General features: G+C 31.6%; 1 protein-coding gene and 1 long non-coding RNA gene across 6 annotated transcripts in view; both read left to right on the top strand.

Annotated features, from left to right (window-relative positions):
• The window catches only part of LOC127284386 (tolloid-like protein 2), a 228,910-nt gene that overhangs the window by 117,071 nt on the left and 96,819 nt on the right, over positions 1-15,020 (top strand). For 3 of the 5 annotated variants that reach the window (XR_007843472.1, XM_051309786.1, XM_051309788.1), the window contains one exon: positions 765-1,181. The exons of 1 other annotated variant lie outside the window; for it this stretch is intronic. Coding sequence is in view for 3 of the 4 variants with exons in the window: in XM_051309786.1 (XP_051165743.1) it covers positions 765-1,181 (417 nt within the window). In the remaining variant the exon portion in view is untranslated. Of the gene's footprint in view, positions 1-751; positions 1,182-15,020 lie in introns of all 5 variants that reach the window. One more of the 5 variants, XM_051309789.1, reaches the window with a different exon arrangement.
• On the top strand, positions 11,166-11,975 carry LOC127284394 (uncharacterized). Its single transcript, XR_007843474.1, has 2 exons — positions 11,166-11,460; positions 11,826-11,975. It is a non-coding gene; the product is annotated as an uncharacterized LOC127284394 (long non-coding RNA).

Here is a 15,020-nt window from a genome sequence, read left to right as displayed (position 1 = left end):
TTTAAAGGGTTTTAATATTCTTATTTAGATAAAATTCCCTAGAAAATATAACATTTTTATTGTGCTTAAACTTCCCTGGAGATGACGCTGTTTTACTACCTCGATTACTATTATAAAAGAATAGAATGATAGCATCCTCATTAATAAACAAAATGGAATTCTATTTTATCAAAAGTTCAATGCAGATGACTTTGCTTCAACACCTAGATGGTGGCTAGCATTTAACTATGGATAGAAATAACAAAAGTTGCATAATTATAATAAAAAATTTCATGAAAAAGCTGTTTCTTTATACTTCCGACATTTTTTTCGCATTGTTGTTTGTTTTTTAATTTTTCAAGCAGAAAACATTTTGTTTTGAAGTTAATTCTCAATAAACCATCGCACTGACAGCATGACTTGAGATGAATTCGGTCTATGGCAATGTTTTGTTAACATTTTTCGTCAACGTCTTTAGACTAAAACATTGAAAACGCTATTTTTAAACATGTCTAATTGTAAACGTCAAAAAAAATAAAAGAATTTGCACTTAAATGCATTAATGCTTTCCTTCCAGTTGAACGGCGTTTTAAAAAGTCGTGACACATCTATCAAAATGTTGTTAATTCGTGGCGTATTATAAGTAATCATGTCACGACTTTTTAAAACGCCGTCCAATCGGAAGGAAAGCATTAATGCATTTTAGTGTATTTGCAACTGCTTATTAAGAATTAATCGATATTGATTAATAGAACTAAAAAATTTAATGCAGAACAACATTCCAGAATCCAAAGATACAAAAGAGAACGTCTGTTACGACCGAAATTTGATAAAATGGTACATCGGTCAATTTTTACTACGAATTCTGCAGAATCTTCAAATGAAGCAGTTTCTCTTCACGACAGGCGTTTACGATCAGTTGAATTCCAGAAACAACAGAAACCAAAATTTTTGGAGAGCACACAAGATGCAAAGTATTATATTCAATTCTCCAGAAGTAGAAGAGCAGCTACTGCTCGAAAAGAACGAGTTTGGGACCACGGAGTTATCCCCTATGAAATTGATGGAAATTTCTCTGGAGCCCACAAAGCTCTATTTAAACAAGCCATGAGACATTGGGAGAACTTCACTTGTGTAAAATTTGTCGAAAGGATTCCAAGAGAACATCCTAACTACATAGTTTTTACAGAAAGATCTTGTGGGTAAGTTGTCATTTTTCATATAATCATTGTGTATTGTTTGAACAAATAATTTGATGTACTGTATAACTGTTGAATATGTCGCTTATACTTGAATAAATTTTACTCAATTCAATTTAATTTCGAATAATAAAATTAAAAGTTTAAATTCAATATGAATACATTTGCTCATTACATCAGAAAAACCAAAAGATAGCTAACTTATACACTACAATATTTTTGTAATATAATATAATACACTAAAAAGTCGTCCCATGAATAATCACGGTGCTCTAGGTATGAAACTTGTAAGTTTCACATCTGCAAAAAGTATATACTTTGTAATATTAACACATTATTTATTATCAGTGAGGTTGACATGGCAACTATCTAATTACAAAAAAGTTTATCTTGTGAGAAGTTCTTACTTTATGAATTGAAAATAATTTTATTGTTTATCAAATAAAGAACGTTTTTCATGGATTTTTCCAAGACGGGAACAGGTAGAACTTTATTTCAAATAGAATTTCAACCTACACTGAAAAAAAAAATTATTTGGATCAAATAAAAAGTATTTGATTCAAATACATTATTTACTTGTCTACTATCTAATAAATACTGCCGTCCCAACGAGAGTAGCAGTAACTACATTTTGGTTAAGTCACTTATTGGTGGCAGTGGCAGTGGCAAGTAGGAGACTCATCCTAAATGCAGATACGGTTATTCTTGTTGGGGCGGCAGAATATGTATTTGAACCAAATACACATTTACTAAACCTAAGTATTTTATTTTATCGTGCCAAATAAATAATAATTTGTATCAAATACAAAGTATTCAAATCAAATACATGGAATATTTCAAGCTAATAAATAATTATTTGAATCAATTATGAAAATTATTTCATTCAATACTGCATGTTTTTTGATTCAAATAAATATTTATTTTCATCAATAAAATATTTTTCTTCAATCAAATATTTGATTATTTATCATAAGTAATTGTTTTAATTGAAACTAAAACCTCTTTAATTGCGGCAATTATTATTTTATTTGATCCAAATACATAATTTATTTGCATAAAATGAAAGAATTTTTTGATTCAAATAAATCAAAATTTGAATTGAATAAATAATATATTTATTTACTAATTTTTCCATTTCTAAATTAAAATCTTACTCAAATTAAATTTATTAATTAACGTTCTAATTGATTAACTGATTAAAAATAATAAATTAATTAATTAAAAACTATGTATTTTCTGCATACTACACGGAGAGAAAAATCTGGCTTTTATAGTATGAAAGTAGTTCTTACTATTCCAGCATGAATTTTTCCTACAATTAGAGCAAGAATTCATGCGTTCTCAGCATGAAAGCAATCAATGGTAGAAAGGTATGTTGAACATACTCTCATTGGAAGAACTTCATGCTCTGAAAGCAGGAGCGCCATGCGGCAAAAGTATAGAACACCGTCCTACTAGGATTGCAGGAGTCTCATGCTTTTTCGGTATGAGACTCTTGCAACAGGAGTTTAAGCCACGCCCACTTATATACTTTGCGTGAAAACGTTAGCGACGCATGGGCTATTTCGAATTTCTGATATCAGTATGTGAATCGCAGTGATTGATAACAGACGAATTGTGTTCGTTTTTTGTTCGTATTTTTGATGTTTTTGATTTAATGTAAGTATGAATATTAAATTATTTTAATAAATTTTTTTATACTCAATAATTGTATAAAATGATAATCCCACGTTCTATGAGAAATATATGTAATGCGAAGATAGTAAGAATTAATGCCAGAAATTATTTAATAAAAATTCGATTTATATATAAATTTTTTTTTGTTATCTTTTTATTTATTTTCTAATTGTAGGTGTGTAAATTTACACCGATATAAGAACAAAGATTAAAAAAATGAATGATACGTCTATATATTTAAATATTTAAAGAAAGTTCATTCCATCTTTTCCAAATGTAAATTATTCTAAAAATCATAACACATTTCAAAATTTCAGAAATTTGTATACGTTCTTCACGCATTCAAAAATTCAATAATTCTTAAAAGTTTAAACTGTTCTATTTGAATATTTTAAATTAAAATTATTGGATAAATCAATTACTTCCCATTATTTTATTAAGTATAAATTTATTTCATTATTATAATGTTTGATACAATTTTACCTTGATGAGAAGTTTCTATTTCATTAAGTAAGATCAAAATTAGTTTTTATTAAATATTTTTGGTGTAATGAAAACTTGAAGATCAATGGTTTGTATTAAAAGTTGATCCTATTTGTGTATTTTCATTCCTAAAATTTAAAACATAATCTAAAATTCTTTGCTTCTTATATACCTTTCTTTGTAGCGCGACATATATATATATATATATATATATATATGGGACGTTCCACGTCAAACGGAACAGAGCTCTAGCCAAAAATTGGCTTGATAAAAAAAATCGTTTAAGGGCTGAAAAAACTTGTTCACTCTTGTACTTTCGAAAGCAGATGGGCGATTTCAGAAATTCAATATGGCGGCGCCTCTAGATGTGATATAAGTCATCAATGTCACGATTCGACAAATACAAACATGAATAAAATTTCCAAAACTAATTAAATTGAATCAAAAAATACACTTTTAAGCATTTTTGGGGTCGCTGAATACGAATCTGAAGTCAGATTTTAAAAATTCAAAATGGCGGATCCAAAATGGTGGTCGATTTTTGTTAAAACTAAATATTTTTTCTCAAAACTGGTTACTCGGGTGTTTTTGGGGTCGCTGAATATGAATCTGCAGTCAGATTTTAAAAATTCAAAATGGCGGATCCAAAATGGTGGTCGATTTTTGTTATAACTCAATTTTTTTAAAAAACTGGTTACTCGGGGGATTTTGTGGTCGCTGAATACGAATCTGAAGTCTGATTTTAAAAATTCAAAATAGCGGATCCAAAATGGTGGTCGATTTTCGTTAAAATTCAATTTTTTCTTCGAAACTTGTTATTTGGGTGTTTTCGGTGTCGATGAATTAATTATAAAATTAGATATTTTTGATTAAATATGTTATTCGGGTGTTTTAAAGGTCGCTTATTTTTAAAACAAAGGATCACTTGTATATTTTTTAGCCAAGTGTCTTTGAAACCTTTTATGAACGATAGCATTGTAACTAACAGTGTATATTTTTTAGAGCTTTATGATTTTACCTATGTAAAAGAAAGATTTAAATATCAAAAGTCCTTACAAACACTTTACTACTCATTAATTTTACATATTATTTTTTTATTTTTCATATGCGCTTAGTTTTTTGTTATTATTATTTTATTTACAACATATTCGCATTCAGCGACCCCAAAAACCCCCGAGTAACCAGTTTTGAGAAATAAAATTGAGTTATAACAAAAATCGACCACCATTTTGCATCCGCCATTTTGAATTTTTAAAATCTGACTGCAGATGCATATTCAGCGACCCCAAAAACCCCCGAGTAACTAGTTTTGAGAAAAAATATTTAGTTTTAACAAAAATCGACCACCATTTTGGATCCGCCATTTTGAATTTTTAAAATCTGACTTCAGATTCGTATTCAGCGACCACAAAAATGCTTAAAAGTGTATTTTTTGATTCAATTTAATTAATTTTGGAAATTTTATTCATGTTTGTATTTGTCGAATCGTGACATTGATGACTTATATCACATCTAGAGGCGCCGCCATATTGAATTTCTGAAATCGCCCATCTGCTTTCGAAAGTACAAGAGTGTACAAGTTTTTTCAGCCCTTAAACGATTTTTTTATCAAGCCAATTTTTGGCTAGAGCTCTGTTCCGTTTGACGTGGAACGTCCCATATATATATATATATATATATATATATATATATATATTTATATATATTAAAATCATTTATCTACATTTACTTATTCATATACAGTATCTCACAGTTTAATAAAAACAAGCAAATCATTTTGAACTATGTAAATTTAAAGGGGGCGTGGCTTAAACTCCTGTTGCAAGAGTCTCATACCGAAAAAGCATGAGACTCTTGCAATCCTAGTAGGACTGTGTTCTATACTTTTGCCGCATGGCGCTCCTGCTTTCAGAGCTTGAAGTTCTTCCTATGAGAGTATGTTCATTTTACCATTGATTGCTTTCATGCTGAAAACGAAAGAGTTCTTACAGATATCGCTAGAATTTTTTGACTAAAATTGCATGAAAAAGTTTCATACCTTAAACGTATGCCTCCTCATACTATAAAAGCTAGATTTTTCTCTCCGTGTATGAACGGATATTTTCATTTTTCAACTAATTCATACATAGAATTAATGATCAAACGCAAACCTGAGAAATAAATTATATTTTCCAATTAAATGCATTTTATAAAATATAATTAATTATATGCTTTATGATTAACATGAATCATCCCAGGTGAATTTTCAAAAAAAGTATAAATATATTTTTATTAAAAAAACGTTTTTCGTTGTTCTGAATCATTGTAAACATTAATTTTTTGTTGATGAAAAAATATTTGACTTTTGGACTTAGAATATTAAATAATGTATATAAATAAATGAATAGTATCAAGTAACTCATTATTCTCATTACACATAAATATTTAATTGATCAAAATATTTTATTTTTCTTTAATAAAATAGTGTATTAACATTAAATAACGTAATATTTATATTAAATAATTTAATTAATAAGAATTAATAAAATAAATTTATTGTATCAATTACTTTTTATTTGTTTCAGTAAAACGAAATATTTAAGTGAAATTAAAAAATAATTTTTTCAAGTAAATCATTATTATCGTTTCAAATAAATATTTAATTGATTGAAATATTGTTTTATTTGTCTTGATAAAATAGTGTATTAGCATTAAATAACGAATTATTTGTATTAAGTAATTAAGTTTATTTGAATCAATTACAGAAATTTTCTGTGTCAAATACTTTTTATTTGTATCAAATAAACGAAATATTTGAGTGAAATACAGTAAAACCCCGACTTACGCTACCCCGTTTTACGCGAATTCGGAGATACGCGGTTTTTTTATGGTCGTGCGAATTAACTCGTAATTAATTAATAAATAATTTATTATTGTTTTTTACGTTGTTTTTATTCATAAAAATGTAAATAGTTTTCTTACTTGATATTTTATTAAACATATTTCTTCTAAATTCTAAATTATTGTATTTATTTTATATGAAAACTTAAACCCCGATTTACGCGAATTCGAATTACACGGTCGTCGCTCGGTCCTACCTATCGCGTAAGTCCGGGGTATTACTGTAAATGAATAAATAGTTTCAAGTAACTCATTATTTGTATTAAATAAATTCATTTATTCAATTTATTTAATTATTTAAGTGAACCAAATAGGATTTATTCGGTTCAAATAAATGCGATTTAAATAATTTAAGTTATTTGAATCAAATACATATTTTTTTAATCCAAATAAAAAGTATTTGAACCTAATAGTTTACATATAGGGCTCGTTGGATGCGGAATTACGTCAGCTTTCAATTGGTAGTTTCAGAATTGCAATAACTTTATTTATTTGTAAAATACTTCATTTTTTATTAAAATTAATTAATTAATTTCCCGACAATAACAAAAAAGGACATGTCAATACTTGTTGTGATGAAAATACACATTTTTAACCTTAAAAAAAAGTCAAAAAAATTTTTGATTTTCAAAAAAAGGGTCGAATTTTTAATTTTTTGAGAAAAAAATTGTGCACCATACGAAAGAGCAGGAAGAAACCTTTCGAAAACATAATATATAGTTCAAATTTTTTTCATCTTTCTATTTAAATGTTATAAGTTATGGAGATTGTATGTGTATTTTGGCTCCAATATTATTAATAATTAACTCCTCGGGAAGGGCTCGGGACCAAGGATAAAATCAGGACTCCAATTTGACATATAACAATTTATATATCTGCACTACACTCCAGGTTACACACCGCACACTCCTTTTTCCCCTCTCACCCAACGCACCATGCGTGTTGCCTCGTCGACAGTCAGAACGTTTCTCGTGGTGAGAATGGCACTCACACAAGCACACGCATACACCGGTTGGGGAAGAAAGTGGGGTGAACTAAACGCGCACCCACAAAGTCTTCAACAATTTACTGTTTAAATTTTTCAAAATAATTTAACCTCCCCTCTCCTACAGTTTTGGAAAAAACCTAACATTACTTTGTGGTTAAAGTACTCACCCCTAGGGCTGAACTATGTGCAAGTTACAGCCCGATCCGATCTACTTTTTTCACTTAGTACGTTACAGGAATTTTACCCCTCATAGAATTTTAAAATTTACAATAGAGGTATTTTACATGTAATGTCCTGAGTTAAAAAATTAATTTCTCGAAAAAAAGTGGAAGTTGGAGAAATTCTTGTCCTACCTGATGGTAAAATATCCCCAAAAAAATTTTTGACTTTTTTGAAATTTTGGGGGAGATAGAGGGGTGTCAATTTTATCAGTTTTCCCTGCCAACTGACACGTTTTTTCCGACCTGTATATTAATTTTCAAAATGACGATTTTTTTTATTTTCGAGATATTAAATGTCAAATATTTTATGTCGGCGCACGCGGCGAGGCGGTTGACTCATACCACGCAGCGATAGATGTAAACACTGGAGCGCGCGGACATAAAATCTTTGATATTTAATATCTCCAAAACAAAAAAAATCGGCATTCTGAAAATTTTTATACAGATCGGATAAAACCTCAGCTTTCGTTTGCAATTATTTACTTAAAAAAACGCATCGATTTTAGTGAAAATAGCAAATTTATGTTTAATCACAGAAAATCAAGGTCAAAATTTAAAAATTTTACAAAACGAAATTCACCATTGGAAAGAGCATGAAAAAACCTTCAAAAAATATAACTGCCAAAATTTTTTTTTTTCAATTTATAGACAGAAAAAATTCAAATAGTAGGCAGTGTCAGGAAAAACTGATAAAATTGACCCCCCCTATATCTCCCCCAAAATTTCAAAAAAGTCAAAAAAATTTTTGGGGATATTTTACTATCAGGTAGGACAAGAATTTCCCCAACTTTCACTTTTTTTCGAGAAATTAATTTTTTAACTTAGGACATTACCCGTAAAATGCCTCAATAGTGGAAACATTGCGTGTATAATAGGCGGAACGGATCTCTCTGTTTTGAGAGATAAATTGTTTCTGATTATAAAAATACAGCTCGGAAATGTCCAAGTATTACAGTAAAATTTTGAATTGGAGGAATGGAATTTGAGAAGGGTTGCAAGCTTTGTTAGAGGTATAATTCAGGTAGACAGGAAAAATCATCTGGACTCATCTTATAACTTAATGAGCCTTTACTGCGGCTAAATTATAAACTAAAAGTTTGTCGATTTATAACAGTTGTTTAGTTCTCATAGATAAATTCCCTAAAAATATTATCCTTTGTGAAAAGATACAAATTTTTACAAAATATTTCTTATTTGGAATAATAAAATTGCAAATTTTCTCCTCATAAATTTATTTATTTATTAACATGTTTACGGGCAGTGCCCTTTCGTACAATTGTATTTATAATAAACGATTTGAAAATTAACAAAATATAAAAATTAAGCGAAGATAATAACAGTTTAATCGTAATGGTATACAAGTTCTCGTATCTTAGTAATAAACATGTTTAAAGATATTCCGTAAAAATTCAAAGTATGAACCCTGTGGGCAAAAAACCATGTTCGTTCTAAATAATGAGTAAATAACCATGTCCACCAAATAATGTTCTGGAACATTATTTGAACATCCATGTTCTTAAAATGTTCCAGAACATTATTTGGCGGACATGAAACGTTCTAAGAACGTCCTTAAAACGTTTTTAGAACGAACATGGTTTTTTGCCCACAGGGAAAGTCGTTGTACAAAAATCTTTGTTCAATTGATGGAATACGCCTGCCCGTCTCGCAAGAAAACGTAAAAATCTGTTTTGAATACGTTCAAGTTCAATTAATAGTGAATCCTGATAGGGTAAATGTGGGTATTACCGCGATTTTTATGAATACGAGAGTTTGATAAAAAAATAAAACACATTTTACAAGATATTAGTGTAATTTTTTTTTAATTGATCATTAAGTATACTTTCTGTTAATAAAAAATTAATAATGTCATATAAGGTATATTTTATTAAATAAAAGACATTTTAAAAATTAATGTAAGTGTATACATTACCGCGATGTCAAAACCTTTATGACCCAAATGCCGTGTGCCAAATGCCGCGATGATGTTTGTATACGGATCTTTTTTTATCTATAATTTACTGCTTTCTTTCGCCTTCTTTTGGTAATTCCCATATTTTTGTTGCTTATATTTAAATTATATTAAAAACTTAAAACTTTTTACATTTTTATTATGATGACTGAGTAAATCAGGTTATGTGTCGACAATTTATAGGTTAGGTGTACAGGCATGTTTGCATGAGAAATGAGTCGCGGCATTTGACGCGCCTTTTAAAAATGTGTGCATGTTACCGTATTATAAATATAAACAAGGAGGGATCCTTTATGTTTATTTCATAAAAATTTTGCTTTCTTATTGCGTGAAGCAAGAAATTTGCTTTCTCGTAAAGGAAGCTATGAATTCTCCAGTTCAATTGATTGATTTAAAACATTTCGCGTAGAAAACTGTATTAAATTAATTAAATTTTTTTAAAAATTAAAAAAATTTTAATTCATTTTGGGTGTAACATATGCTTTATATATACGAATCGGTTCGTTTCAATGCAAGTAATACAATTATCTTATGTATTAACTTAAATTTAAAAAACACAAAATTTTTTTAGCTAAAATATGAATTTTCGATTTTTTAATTTTTATTAATTCTTAAAATTTAAATGGAATCTATACTTTATATACACCATAACCAATTCGTTTTAATGCAGGGAATAAAATTATTTCATATATAAACATGAATTTAAAAACAACACAACATTTTTTAGCCAAAATGTGAATTTTTGATTTTTTAAATTTCATTAATTCTTTAAATTTTAATCAAATCTATACTTTATATACCAATCGATTCGTACTGACTTAACAAAGACGATTATATTATATATTACCTTAAATTTTTATGTTTAAAAATTTTTTCAATTAAAAAAAACTTTTTGGAAAAAAGACGATAAAATTTTTTTTGGGACAATTAATTAGGATCTCATATAATATGTTTCTATATAGAGGAAAATTTGTTTTCACCATTTTTAAAAATTTTATAAACGAAAGGACTACAAAGCTTCCTCCACGAGGAAGCAAAAGGAAAAAAAGTCGGATCTATATTAGGTAAAGTGTTATAATAAAAAAAACGTTACTTTATCGAATAAAAAAAGAATAACAAAATTTGGAGCATAAATATCAATACAAAAGACGTTTTTTGGAAAACCTTTTTTCACAATGCGATGAGCATTTTACCAAACTTGCTGCTCTAACGAGATTTAACAATTTGTAAAAACTTAACGATACATTAAATAACTAATATATTATTTTTATTTGATACTCATAATATTAAATTAACAGTGTAAATTTTTTCAGCGAATGAATCGGAACGTAATTGTGAAATTTTATAGAAAAAAGCGAAATCGCGAGAATACCCACATTTACCCTAAGGCTGACAAATAAGAGAAGCAAACTCTATAATAGGTCTAACAAGTGAGAAAAAAGTATTTTTAAGGACAAAATGTTTGTAAAAAAAGAAGTATTACGGATGACAAAGCCCAGGATTCTTTTGGCCTTATTAATTGTTTGACATATATGTGTGTACTAAAATCCATGCTAGAAACTAATGTTACCTCAAGGTCACTCTAAAAATATTTTCTGTACCCATTTTGTAGCAATGCTCGAAAATTTTTTATGTTTAGTAAATGAGATGGCATAACATTTTTAATGTTTAAAAAAAGCTTGTTTAAGATGGACCAATCGACAAGCCTACTAAGATCAGCCTGAAGATCAATACAGTCTTGTTTACAAGTGATAGATTTATATAATTTAAGGGGTTATGCCACTCTAGGATTTTCAAAAAATCGCTTTTTTTTTTGCTTTAAATAGTTCCTTAGGGTCTCAGAAATAACATATTGCAGGATTATGGCTCGGAAAAATCTCTAAATAATTTATTTTCGAAGTTCCTTGCAAGGCTGCACGGTACGCGGCGAGCTCATTTTGTCAGTTCTACGGGGGGTGATCTTTGAAGGATCTACAGCAGGTATACGGCAGATGTTTTCAAAGGCGCTAGTTACTTGCTAGACTATAGTGGTCAATTATATGGTGCAGGCATTGCAGATTAAAGGTATTGTGAAATTATTTAAGTTTTTTACAACTTAAAACTTTAAACGCGTTTATCTCCAAACTACATTTTTCGAGTTGGCCGAACCAACAACTCGTACAATTTCCAACCGATTAGGTTCAAATTTGACACACATCTTTAAAAATACATTTTTTAAGGTATCACGTAGGATTTTTTTTTATTCTATATAGTTAATTTGTTATTAACTATTAACTGATGGTTTTTTAGTCGAAATTAGAAAGTTTAACTTTAGAAGTGCGCCATTTGATCATGAATCAATATATCGAAAAAATCCTACGTGTTACTTTAGCTATTGTAATATATAATAAAAAAAAATTTAGATACTCAAGATATTTCAAAATTTACAGGAGCAGTTAGTTCGGCCACGTACCCCTTGAACCATAGAGGAGTCGAAGGACGACCGCTACAGCGCCACCATTCTTCAAGAAATATTTATAAGAAATTATTTTTTTACACCTAAAAAGATGTATAATAAACTTCTTATATTATATTTTTAATTGACTTTATGGTTTTTCTAAAAAAAATTCACATAAAACACCTATTTTTTCGGTCTCTAGAGTGGCATAACCCCTTAAGGTCGTCGTGATGCAAACCCTGAGGAACTCCAGAAGTTGCTAAAATAATTTCTGAAAAATCATATTCGACGCGAAAGGACAAAAATCTATCCGCGAGATAGCTCTATATCCAGCAGATCACGTTGCGAGAGAAACCAAGAGTCTCCCCTACTGTTAATTCCCATATGAGATCCTTTGTGAGATCGCTTATGGTTTCTTATATAAGATTCTATACGAAATCTTATAAGGACATCTCGTAAGAAAAATCTCATCAGTGTCTATACAGGATTCCATATAGGATCCCATATGGGGTCAATAAACAATGACATGTTCGTCAGTACTGATCGGCGCTTCATAAAGCCATGCTGCTCATAAATTATTAAATGTTCAGCTAATCTATAAAATTCGTCAAAAACTATATTTTCAAAGATTTTGGAAATAGAGCTGAGTATAACTATTGGTCTGTAGTTAGCTACATTCCTCTTATCACCATCTTTGTGTACAGGAACAAAAATACCTCTTTTCCATTCCCAAGGAAAAATGTTCGAAGATAAGGAAAGATTAAATAAAATATATAAAGGCTTAACAAAAACAAAGCAGCATGAGCTTAAGAAGGACGGCGGAATATGATCTGGACCTGCTCCCTTATTAACGTTTAAGTTTTTTAATTTTGATAATATTGTATAATCAATATAATCTAATAGATCATTAGTACATTTAAACTTTCGATGAGCTATTTTTTTAAAAAAACACTAATAGTCTTAATTTGTGAGAAAACCATGGCATAAAATTATCATTATTAATTCTTGCCGAGACAGCATTATCCAATGACTCACTCTTTAATATAAAATCCCAATCAGCATTACCTAGAAAAATAAGTATACTGCCTAAATTTGCCTTTGCAAAATCATAATTAGAATAATTAAATTCAGGGGTCAAATTAACGTTATGCGTTAAAGGGAGATCCTTTGCTCAAGGAAGCATACAAGGAGGCCAAAAAGAACCTCAGCAAAGAGATCCGCGCGTCGCGACGCCGTAGCTGGAAGGACCTAATCGAAGACGTCGAGAAGGACCCATGGGGTCTGGCTTTCAAAATCGTTACTAAGAAATTAGTAACGAGGCAAAAGACTCCCGGCCTGGACAATCCCGATTGCGTCAGAAAGGTAATAAAAGCCCTGTTTCCTCCTGCAGAGCCGTGGCTTAAGAAGGACTGGAGTTCTTGCATAGTCACAGAGGAAGAACTCTTTACTCTTGAAGAATTGGAAGCAGCATGTAGAAGATTGAAGACAGGCAAGGCGCCTGGAATCGATGGGATAAGCAACAAGATCCTAAAAGAGGTGATTGTTGCTTCCCCCTTGATTTTGTTAGACATCTTCAATCTCTGCCTAGAGAGAGGAGAGTTCTTTCCAGACAGGAAGAGGCAAAGGCTGGTCCTCTTAAGAAAGGATGCCAAACCTCTAGATAAGGTCTCATCCTACAGGCCTATATGCCTGTTGGATACGATGGGCAAACTTCTAGAGGACATGGTTCTGCAGAGAATGCAATATCTCTTGACTGGAGAGAATAGTCTATCCGATAACCCATTTGGATTCCGTAAAGGCAGTTGTGGACCTCGCCAGATAAGGGAAAAACAAATTGGGTCCAGATAAAAAGAAGAGCTTCTGCGCGTTGGTAGCAATAGACATACGGAACGCGTTCAATTCCGCGAGATGGGAAGATCTCATCGAGTCGCTGATACAGAAGGGTATACCGCCCTACCTGTTGCGGATTATGGATAATTATCTAAGCGACAGGTGTGTTATTTACGAGGAAGACACCTGCATTCTTAAGGAAGAGATGCAGCGTGGGGCCCCTCAAGGCTCGAGGGTAGGATCTTTTTTATGGAATGTATCTTACGATGACTTCCTGAGAATGGACCTGCCCGAAGGTGCGGTGATCGTCGGTTTTGCGGACGACGCGTTGATCGTGTGCGCTGCCGACTCGGCGGAAGCTCTGAGGACATTGGTGAACGAATGTCTGCGGCTAGCAAAATGCTGGCTGGAAACCAGAGGTCTTCAAATGGCCCTGGAAAAGACAGAAGCATTGCTGGTCACAGACAGACGTGGTTATAAATCCCCACAAATTGTGATAGACGAATTCGAGGTCAAGTGGAGGAGACAGATAAAGTACCTTGGTGTGGAACTGGATGGAAGGTTAAATTTCCATCACTACATAGCTACGGCGTCGAACAAGGCAATAGAGTGTGAGGCTAATTTATCATGGGTGATGCCAAATGTTGGAGGCATGGGCCCCCTACCTGAGAACAAACAGATGTTCAACCATCTGTAAAAAGATGCTGTCCGCGCAGAGATGCATTACTTCACGTATCACCTCTGCTTATCGCACAGTATCTACGAGCGCTGTGCAGGTCCCTGCAAGTGTTCCGCCAGCAGATCTTTTGACGCCTGAGAGGGAGGAAATTATCCTCCTTCTCAAAGAGGCGAATTCCTCTGAAGAGAAAGATCGACCCAGCAAGGACGGCATCCGCTTCGAAGCGTGGCACAGGCTCGTCGAAAAATGGCAAGAAAGATGGGACGGGAAGGTAAAAGGTCGATGGACTTATCGCCTTAAACCGACACTCGCCACTTGGTTAAGTAGGAACCATGGAGAGGTCTCCTACTATTTGACACAAGCGCTTATAGGTCACGGATGTTTTAATTCGTACCTGCAGCGCTTTAAGAAGAGAGAGAGTGAGGTGTGTGCTTACTGCCAGTTCCCTGTGGACAACGTAGAGCACACCCTCTTTGCCTGCAGTCGATGGGACTTGGAGAGGCAGGCCATGTTCACCGGTGTAAACACTACAGTTACACCGGAGAACATGGTAGTGCTGATGATCCAGTCCCACGAAAACTGGCGGCTCATCGAGACCTTTATCATCTCAGTTATGATGAGAAAGGATCTCGATGGCCGCAGATAGACGAAATTGACAGTCTCCATTTTATATTTATT

Source organism: Leptopilina boulardi, unplaced genomic scaffold (genome assembly GCF_019393585.1).
Source record: "Leptopilina boulardi isolate dan_hultmark-lab unplaced genomic scaffold, ZJU_Lbou_2.1 LbouV2_324, whole genome shotgun sequence".
In the NCBI taxonomy this organism is placed as follows: domain Eukaryota; kingdom Metazoa; phylum Arthropoda; class Insecta; order Hymenoptera; family Figitidae; genus Leptopilina; species Leptopilina boulardi.
Note: the sequence above shows the minus strand (reverse complement) of the source record. Positions and strands in the feature narration are given on the sequence as shown.